Source organism: Eumetopias jubatus, unplaced genomic scaffold, assembly GCF_037043125.1.
Source record: "Eumetopias jubatus isolate StellerSeaLion01/CBP00866 unplaced genomic scaffold, mEumJub1_p1.0 scaffold_7, whole genome shotgun sequence".
Taxonomy (NCBI): domain Eukaryota; kingdom Metazoa; phylum Chordata; class Mammalia; order Carnivora; family Otariidae; genus Eumetopias; species Eumetopias jubatus.
The window spans coordinates 118,314,304-118,324,377 of NW_028274813.1; the positions used below are offsets into that span (position 1 = coordinate 118,314,304).

Consider the following 10,074-nt stretch of genomic DNA (forward strand, 5'->3'; position numbering starts at 1 on the left):
TCACACCCAGCCCCCGAGGCCACGGATATGTTTTCCAGAAGGTCATCGAAGTGGCGTCCCAGCGCACACAGCCCGTGACTCTGGCTTCCTTCTCTCAAGCACAGTGCCTGTGGGCTTCGTCCACGTCCTTGGTTGTACACTAGTTTGTTCCTTTTTGCTTGTGGGAAGTCGTTGCATAATCATTGCATGTTTTATTTATGCATCCCTTGGTTATCTGGATATTGAAGATGTTTTATTTTTTCAGTCTTACAAATGCCATCTCAGCAAACATCTTTATACATAAATCACTGTCATCAGTTCCTGGGAAGGGAATTAGGAAGTTGTAAGCTGGCAACACATTTTTCAATTAAGAAAGTTCTCCTTGCATGTCTTTATGTGGTTCGTAACAAGCTTGGCTCACAACCCCACTGGTGTTAATGACCTCCCTCCACTTTTTGATGTCGTCATTATAGGACGGACTGCAAGACTCCGCGAGCCTCTGACGTCCGAAGTCATGGAGACCAACCAGGACACTTCCCTCTTCTTGATGAAGATCTTGGAGGAGCTGGACAGCAAGCAAAGCACCGTCTCCTACCAGGATCTGTGCAAGTCCCTGTGCGCCCGCTTTGACCTGTCGCAGCTCGCCAAGCTGAGAAGCGTGCTCTTCTACACGGCTTGTCTCGACCCCAACTTCCCAGCCACGCTATTCAAAGACAAGATGAAATGCACCATGAACAACCAGCAGTCCAAGAAGATCATGGTGGCCGCGGACATCGTGACGATATTCAACCTGATCCAAACGAACGGGGGCGCCGCCAAGGAGAAGCTGCCCACCAGCCGGCAGAAGGTGCGCAAGAAGGAGGCGTCCTTTGAGTCGTGCCGGTCGGACACGGAGGTGTGCACCGCCGCTGCGTGCGAGCCGCTGAACTGTGAGCTGAGCGAGAGGCCCTTCCACCGGGGCTACCCTGCCCGGCAGTTGTCCCAGGGCCGGAAGGTGGACCGCAAAGACTGCCCGCAGTTCATGCCCACCCCCGAGCCCAATTTCTTGCTGGGGGTCAGCAAAGAGCTGAAGAGCCGTGCCGCCTCCCTGGACCGGCTGCAGGCCCTGGCCCCCTACTCTGTCACCAGCCCCCAGCCCTGTGAGATGCAGAGAACCTACTTCCCCATGAACATCGAGAACGAGTCCATTTCGGATCAGGACTCCCTGCCCATCAGCCAGGGCATCAAGGAGACCTTCATTTCCAACGAGGAGCCGTTTGTGGTCCAGTCCTGTGTCCAGAAAAGGAACATCTTTAAAGAAGGTTTCCACAACCTGATGACCGTGTCCCCCACGTTGGTTGGCCCTGCTAAGAAGGCAGAGGCTGAGCATGGGGAGCCCCAGGGCCAGAAGGAGCCCCACAAGACTCCCTTCTTCAATCACAGCTTCGAGATGCCCTACAACAGCCAGTACCTGAATCCCATGTACTCCCCTATGCCTGACAAAAGACGGGCGAAACATGAGAGCTTAGATGACCTTCAAGCCTCCACGTATTTTGGTCCCACGCCAGTGATGGGGACGCAGGACGCCAGGCGCTGTCCGGGGAGACCAGGGAAGCAGACCGTGTGGCCGGCCAAAAGCTGGAGTCTGAACACCGAAGAAGTCCCTGACTTTGAACGGTCCTTCTTTAATAGAAATCCCTCTGAGGAGAAGCTGCTCTACCCAAATTCCAGCAGCCAGAGCCCCAATTTCCCAACCCCAGACAGGCGCCCCACTTACCTGGCGCCAAAGGACCAACAGCCGATCCTTCCCGTTGGCTACACAGCAAAACCAAATGGGCTCAAGTCTAAAGAGATCTCGTCCCCTGTTGACCTGGAGAAGCATGAGCCGGTCAAAAAGTTCAAAGATAAGAGCATCAGCTGCACCAGCGGGCAGCTCAGCTCGGACACCAGCAGTGTGGGCACCCAGACCGAACAGCACGTGCTAGAGCCCAAGAAGTGCAAAGATTTGTGCGCCTCGGGACAGACCAAGTACAGTGACCGGCACGCCACGAAGCAGTCAGATGATGACTCGGAAATCGTCAGTGATGACATCAGTGACATCTTTCGATTTCTTGATGACATGAGTATCAGCGGCTCCACGGGGGTGATGCAGTCCTCCTGCTACAACAGCACGGGGTCCTTGTCTCAGGCTCACAAGTCCGACGGTGACAGTTCCCCCGAGCACAGCCTAACCAAAATTGCCAACGGGTTCCCCGGCAGCAAAGGAGAAAAGGGCAATCGGCCTGAAAACAGCCACCACTCGGAAGAGGAGCTGAAGACCAGCGTGTGCAGACTGGTGCTCCGGATTGGCGAAATTGAACGGAAGCTCGAATCGCTGTCGGGGGTCCGCGAGGAAATCTCCCAGGTCCTGGGCAAGCTAAATAAGTTGGACCAGAAAATGCAGCAGCCTGAGAAGGTGAGCGTGCAGATTGACTTGAATTCCTTGACCAGCGAGGCTCCATCCGACGAGAGTGCCTCCCCGAGGATGTTCCGCCCGCACGACGGACCCCGGGGGCCCAAGCTGGAGAACGCGGCTGACTGGTACTGCTCGGATGCCAGTGGAAGCAACAGCGAGAGCCTTCGTGTCAAGGCCTTAAAGAAGAACCTCTTCACCAGGCCGTCCTCCAGGTCCCTGACGGAGGAGAACAGCGCCACGGAATCCAAAATCGCCAGTGCCTCTAACTCACCCAGAGACTGGCGCACCGTCACCTACACCAGCCGTGCGGGCCTCGGGGAGGAGGAGAGCGAGGACAGAAGCCCCGGGGAGAGTAATGACTGGCACCGCCGGTCGAAAGAGGTAATTTCACCCACGCCCACGAAGCTGGGCACTTGCGCTCTTGCAGCCCTGGTGCGTGCCCCGGCCCCACGCGTCCCAGGAGTCAGGAAGGAGGCCTTGCCTCTGTGCGCCGGCTCTGCTGCAGATCTGGCGGGCTTTCCATGTTAGCACAGGGAGGATGGCCCAGACATATCGTCTGTCCTGCCTGCTCCGAGAAGCGCGTGCCACCAGGTTGCCCGCGGGAGGAAGCGGGGTTTGGATACGGGGTGGGTGGTGGGGGCCCGATTCTCGTAGAATGGGGAGCATGGGGGAGAGGCGGGCATTGCCAAGGATGACAGGGTGCAGGCTGAGGGAACGGGGATGCCTTCAACGTGTGCGGGCTCAGGTGTCCCTTCCCTGTGCCTCGTGGATTCACGGTGCTCTTCAAGTTTGAGTCCTTCCATGGTAAGATCGGTAGAGGATTAGTAGGAAAAGTCAGACAAATAAGGAAACTGTTCCCCGAGCCACCCCTGAGGACAGCAGGTCCTGATAGAGCCCTTTCTTTTTCTTTGTCCCTGTTTTGCATCACGGTTGTGTGTTTGGCTCTTTTGGCGCCGGCTTGAGCGTGTTTGCGTCTTGAGAGCTGGCCTCTCCCTGTCAGGTCCAAGTGAGCACACGCGCAGGTGCTCGCGTCCCCTACAGTGCGGTGACTTGTGTCGGTGGCCCCCGGGGCTACTCTTTGTCATTCTCCCTGGGTTCCAGTGACACGGTTACTATGTGCTGCTTTCTCAGTTCCCTTCCCTGATTCTGAAGGTCAGGGGACAGACCGGAGGGTCCGGGGTCAGAGAGTGGTGTGGGCTGCAGAAACGCAGAGCCACGCGGGGAGGTTGGCTTCCTTAGACGGTGCCAAGAAGGAGGAGCTTGGAAGATGGGCCTCTCAGCAGGTTTTCAGTGTCCCAAGTGGGGGAAAAGAGTAAATGAAAGAGAGTGATTTTTTTTTTCTGATCCCGAAGAATCATCTGTTGTCTGTGTTGGTGGCTGTTCTGTCCTTCTGCAGCCGCAGACGGCACGTGGGGATGGAGAGAGTCCGGTGGACATGTGCTGGCGCAGTCCCCGTGCCGGTGCACACTCACGCTCATGCACGGCGTGGCCCAGGCCCCGTGCAGGTGCGCACACTCACGTACTCGCACGGTGCGGCTCACCGCGTGCTCACGCATACCCTCCCTCTCGGGCGCCCTCCCCTCCTTCCCTCCCTCCCCCCACGGTCCTGCTTTCCCCTTTTCTGCATCAGGAGCAGGGCTGCATGTGGTTGGTGGTAGTGATGGTGTGAGGGTTCCGTCAAGTGTAGGCTCAGGTCCTCATGACAAGCCGTTCCCTGCAGCATTCTTAGGGTGTGCGTGTAAACAAGGGCCTTCCACTGGCGGGCAGGCCACAGGGCCTGGGGATGCCGAGCTGCAGGCTGCCTGGTGCGCTGGGAAACCCCACAGCCTCTGGGCTGCCTGTTGGACCGCTCTGTGCCCTCCCCCCCCCCACAGGCGGACAGACAGTACGACATCCCCCCCCAGCACCGACTGCCCAAGCAGCCCAAAGACAGCTTCCTGGTGGAGCAAGTGTTCAGCCCGCACCCCTACCCCACCTCCCTCAAAGCCCACCTGAAGAACAACCCTCTGTACACGGACATGCGGCTGACCGAGCTGGCCGAGGTGAAGCGGGGCCAGCCGTCCTGGACCATCGAGGAGTACACGAGGAACGCGGGCGACAAGGGCAAGCTGACCGCCCTGGACCTGCAGGTGAGTCTCACGCTGTTCCCTGGGCGGGAGGGGGCGGCGGGGGGCTGGGGTGGGAGGCAGGGGAGGGGGTGGGGGGGAGGGGGTGGGAGCCCCGCCGATGCAGGAAGGCCCTGGGATGGCCAAGGCCAGCCTGCTCCCTCACCCTTCAGCTCCCCGGGCCCCCGCCACGGAATTCTGAACTTTAACAAGCCCCAGAGCAGAGATTTTAAGGAGGGGAACGTGATCTGGCTTATATGTTTGTAATCATGTGACTGATGTATTTACTTTGGCCGCACGATTTGCTAAGGCTCTGCCCCAAGTGCAGCTTCTCGTCTTTGCTCACAAGACCCGAGCCAAACTGTTTAATGAGATACAAGCTGATTTCTCCTTCCACATGTAGCACGTGGGATAAGCATATTTGTGGGAGCCAAGCTATGGACTAAGTTTCCATACGGAGCAGTCCCCAGGTAAGAGCCACCCCCGGGAGCTCTGTGAACGCCATCATGGCCGGCGGGCATGTGTTCGGTTCCCCACCCGCCGGGCTGGGGTTCGGTCCCCTCGTAGGTGGGTGGGCAGCTCCACCTGCTTCCATTCGCACCGCATCTGCCTGGGTCTCCACGTCACCATGGGGCCCGGGAGGCACCTGTCCCCACCCGCAGGATTAGCTCTGTGGGTGGTGGGGCCCAGCGGTGCCAGACCTCCAGGTCCCAGGATGACCGTGTCACTGAGGGGGAAGTGGGAGAGACGCCGGTGGGGGCTGGCCGGGGCCTGAAGCAGAAGGGGCTGAGGGGGCGCGGTGAGTCGGGAACAGACCCCACGGGTCCACGGCGCGGGGCTCCAGTCCAGGGCTCCTTTGCTGCAGGACCCAGGACGTGCACGCCTCCGCTTGTGCGTCCATCCCTTCACCCGTCCAGTGAGCACACAACACCGTCCTTGCAGAGTCACTGTGAGGAATTTTGCAAAGAAGGTATTTAAAGTACCGGCGTTAGGTAGGCACTGAAAGGGATTTCAGGGGCCAATTCCACAATGCTGAGATCCGTCAATCCAACTCCGCACGTGCTTTTCAGGGCAGGCTGTGAGCACAAGGAAGGCACAGGGACGATTTATAGTCACCTCCAGCTTCCCGACGAGGAGATCGAGAAGCTGGGGACATGCCCGGGGTCGGACAAGTCTGAATTCGTGCTGGACCCCACCGACGGCCTGGGCCCTTCCTCCCGCGTTGCCGTTCCTGTTGGTGGGAGTGTCTGGGAGCCTCATGTCCCCGCCGTGACTGCAATGCAGTGACATTTGTATATATTGGGCCCTGTGTTACAGCAGGTAGGGGAAGGGGTAGCTCCAGCCAGGTCCTCACAGTGGGGTTTGTGGTGGCAGCCCCCCTCGCCCCTCCCGCATGCCACCTCCCATCCTGACCTCGTCCTGCTGGCTAGACCGGGATTGATTCCCGCAGGTGGGCCCTGTGCGGCTTTGCCGTGGGCGCCATGGGCATCAGGCCCCGGGGGTGTGAGCGGCCCCCACCCGTGCATGGCCTGGAAAGGGTCCAATTAGCTGAACGAGTCGTAGATTGAGAAACATCATTGGAGAGTGTGGGCGAAGGAAGCTGCTCCCAGGCCCACGTGATGTTAATGTGCCCGTGTTTGTAAAGACGTCACAAGAAATCAAAGTAGGTCTTCAGATTAGAGAGCAGGGGGCGACATCCTTGGAAGTGCATCACAGACCCAGCAGTGCAGAACAGAACAGGAGTGAGCGGGGCTGGCAGCCGGGCCGGGTGTTTGTGGCGGAGCTGAGCAGCGTTGGGAGCGCAAGGAAGGCAGGGCGGCGGGCCTGGTGTGCGCTCCTCTCCCTTCAGAAGCTCGGGTCCTGTGACAGCAACCTTAGCATCTGGAGTGTCTTTGTGTGGTCCCCTGGTGGGCACATGGGACTCCCTGTCAGCGGGGCCCACTGGCGGGCAGAGCGAGGGTGTGGACTGGGTTTTCGCCGCCAGAGTCTGGTCACAACAAGGCCCCTCGCCTGTGTCCCTGGAAACCTTGGTATCACTGCTCCATTCGTTGTCACTAGAGCACTTGCTGAAAAAACTCATGAAAAATCGTTTATTCCACAGGCTGACCCCCAGGCCATTAAGGGTACATGTATGAAGACAAGCCAATTTCCTTCCGTTTGAGCCGGAGGGAAGGCGACACTGGATGTGTGCTGTGTGCGTGGCTTGCCTCCTTGGCAAGCTCGGGAAGAAGGGCGGCTGGTGCAGCCCAGGTGGCCAGAGCCTGTCCTCAAGGTGCACGGCAGGGAGCAGGTCCATCAGCCCTTGAGGGTGGCCCCCTCCGCCGCGGACCAGCCTCCCAGCCAAATATGCCCATCCTGGATCTGTCTGTCCCGTCTGGCATCCAGGAGGTTGCTGAAGGGCTTGCGTGGCTGCAGCCACACATCCCGAGTCCCCACGGCGGGCAGAGCTTGGTGGGGAGGGAGCTATGGCTCAAGCATACAGACGGGCGTGTGTCCAAACACCGGGATCGGGCAGCTCCGGGGGGCCGCAGCTCCTGGGACACAGGCGGAGGGCGCTGTCGTGGGGCTCTTGCAAAGACGGGGCACCCTGCTCTTAAGGACTTTGCATGACCGAGAGAGTCCTGTTGCTCGGGATGGGCATCAGGTGGTCAGCGCTGCTTTGCAGACTGACCAGAGCCCGTAAATGTTTTGCCTTAGCGAGGGAGGGGGTCTAGAGTTCTAGCGACCCCTGAGCCCCACCCTTGCCATTATGCAGTGTTGCACAGAAAATACTAGAACAGGGGTTGCAAAGGCAAGGGTGACGGGTCTGGGCCTTGAGGGCTCTGGTGCTGGACTCTGCCACCATCTGCCAACAGCCGGACAGGGCTGTGATTCTGTGAAGTGTTATTTTGGACGGCAAGACTTGAATTTCATCTAATGTTCACATAGCATGAAATAGTCCTCTTTGATCTTTTTCAACCACTTAAAAATGTAGAGACCATTCCCAGCCTGGGGGCTGTTCACGGGCAGGTGGCGGAGGCTGGATGTGGGGCCGCGGTCTGCCCACCAGGCTGGCCCGTCCGCAGCAGGCCCCAGTGGGAGGCAGACGGCACGCCCCATGGGTGACAGCAGAGTGTCAGGGGGTGGCTGGTACAGTGCGGCAGGCAGGGTGAGAGCCCGGGGAGCATCCCCCAGGGGACCAGCCTCAGTGACAGGACGCCGTCACCCTGGGATCTGAGGCCGAGGGAAGGGAGCTGTTTCTGCAACCCACCGGGACCCACGGCTCTGAAGCAGGTGCCTGGTAGGAACCGAGAGAAGCCTCGTCCGCTGACCGGGGCCCCTTTGGCGGGTCCGTGGGGCTAGGCTCTGGGGGCACGGAGCACGGGGGAAAGAGCAGGGGGTGCCCCTGGAAGGACAGGTGGCAATGAGTAACACGGGTTAGAATCACCAGTGTTCCCCTAGTGACACGGGGCAACTCAGTTTTTTAAAAGAGTTTTTGAAGGATTTGTTTTGTGAACCTGCGTATATGAGAGAGAGTTTATTTATTTATTTATTTATTTTTAAAGATTTTATTTATTTATTTGAGACAGAATGAGAGAGAGAGAGAGAGCGCACATGAGAGGGGGAGGGTCAGAGGAAGAAGCAGACTCCCCGCCGAGCAGGGAGCCTGATGCGGGACTCAATCCCAGGACTCCAGGATCATGACCTGAGCCGAAGGCAGCCGCTTAACCAACTGAGCCACCCAGGCGCCCTGAGAGAGAGTTTAATGTGCTCATGTTTTGAGCATTAAAGAAGCCGAGACAGTCTTCAAAATGGATATTTTGTTTGTGTTTCAAAGATTGAGGTGACCTCACTTGGGGAATCACAATGTGTTTGCTTTTATGTGACACTGTGTTATTAAATGCTTGCCGCTTGCCGTAAAATGAGAATACTGCCTTTCGTGATGGGAAGAGATTGCAACCGTCCCCGGGGAGCGGGACCCGTGGGCAGTATGGGTTAAAGATGGCGTTTTCCCTGCAGACAGTGCATCGGTCTCAGGGAGACGGGAGACGGGAGACGGGAGACGGATGTCAGTGCGGCTTCCGCCCCTGGGGACGCAGCGCCGGGCACGGGGACGGCCTTCGCAGGTCTATAGACCTTGACTCTGAGCAGGGGCCTGACCTGCTCAGACAAGCGTTTGAAATGGAAATATTTTATATTTTGTTTGAACTGCTTATCTGGGAGGTGCCTTTGATTCTTCAGTGGGCGCCTCGGTGAGGAACTGGGGACGGAGTCACTGTGAGAGAGGACAGCCTTGCTTGGAAGGGCTCTGCTCCCAGGGGCTGCCGGGGGGCTGTTGCTCGGGGACGTTCGCTGCCCCTCCAGCCGCGGGGCCAGTCTGCGCTCGGTGGCAGCCCCGTTGGTCCCGGCCCTCATTTGCTTGCTCGCAGAGGGGAGACCGTGGTTTCCCCGTGTCAGGACCCTTAGCACTCGGGCAGCAAGGGTGGGGCAGGTGCGATCCACGGTGCGTAGGAGCTCGGGGCCTCACCAGCGCATCTCAGCCTGGGCTGGTGGCAGTGGATGTCGCGGGTCAGCCCTGACAGCCAGCCTCGGGAACTGGGTTTTACTGTGTCTCTAACACCTTCTCTTCACTTCTAGACACAGGAATCTTTAAACCCAAACCACTTAGAATACTGGATGGAAGATATTTATACCCCAGGCTACGACTCACTGCTAAAGCGTAAGGAAGCCGAGTTCAGACGAGCCAAGGTCTGCAAGATCGCCGCCCTGATCGCCGCCGCCACATGCACAGTTATTCTTGTGATTGTTGTGCCCATCTGCACAATGAAATCGTGAGCCCGGGGCCGCCGGGCGGCAGGGCACACCCGTGACTGCCGGCGCCCCCCTCCGTGGCGGGAGGGCTCGGGGTGGTGGAGTAGGGATGGGGGCCTGGAGGCTCTCTGCCAATGTGTCGTTGCTCTTCAGAAAGTGTGCAGTCTCCAGAGAAATCTGCCCTCCTGCTGGCTTTGACTTCATGACACTCGGAGGCATGTGGGGAGGCACAGTATGGTTTCCCGCCAAAAGAACGTACTGGGCTCCCAATAGATACAAATTGAATTCTAAGGAAAAAAAAAAAGAAATTAATTGGATTCTTTCCATTTTAGTGAAGTTTCATGGTGGGGAATATGTTACACAGAAGATATTTAGTACCTGCCTGCTTAGGGGAGTTAAGGGAGATAGCAAGACGAGAAGGGAAAAACACAAGTTCTGTTTTCCTTCACGTCCTCAGACCATTGCAGGTGAAGTAACAGGTGTCGTGCCCTCAAAGGATGTTGCTTCCCTGTTGACTTTCATCAAGGGCTACTGACTTTTCATTCTTGCCCTTCTGTCATCATAACGATCTTCACTGCACATCTTCACAGAACATTCTGGACCTTCCCCCTTGTGCACAGGGTAGGAAGGAGCTGAACTGCCCAGTCGGGCGTGGCACGGAGTGTGCTTCCTCTGCTTACTAGGCTGAGGTACTCAGGCCAGGAGACCTTCCTGTCCCCACCCCGAGGCGTGGGAGAGAGCCATTTGCCAACAGAGTGAGGCCAG

The 10,074-nt window shown here is 58.1% G+C and overlaps 1 protein-coding gene across 1 annotated transcript; it reads left to right on the forward strand.

Moving 5' to 3' along the window:
• The first annotated feature begins 493 nt into the window (after window positions 1–493).
• MINAR1 (membrane integral NOTCH2 associated receptor 1) lies at window positions 494–9,333 on the forward strand. The gene is made up of 3 exons (XM_028093799.2): window positions 494–2,794; window positions 4,288–4,542; window positions 9,136–9,333. The coding sequence occupies exons 1-3, from the start codon at window positions 494–496 to the stop codon at window positions 9,331–9,333; spliced, it is 2,754 nt and encodes a 917-aa protein (XP_027949600.2).
• Window positions 9,334–10,074: the final 741 nt, after the last annotated feature.

Excerpts from the sequence above, each read along its gene's own strand:
- MINAR1 (XM_028093799.2), top strand. The coding sequence starts at position 494 with ATGGAGACCAACCAGGACACTTCCCTCTTCTTGATGAAGATCTTGGAG. Across the intron at positions 2,795-4,287 it reads GGCACCGCCGGTCGAAAGAG|GCGGACAGACAGTACGACAT; the intron begins GTAATTTCACCC and ends CCCCCCCCACAG. Across the intron at positions 4,543-9,135 it reads TGACCGCCCTGGACCTGCAG|ACACAGGAATCTTTAAACCC; the intron begins GTGAGTCTCACG and ends CTTCACTTCTAG.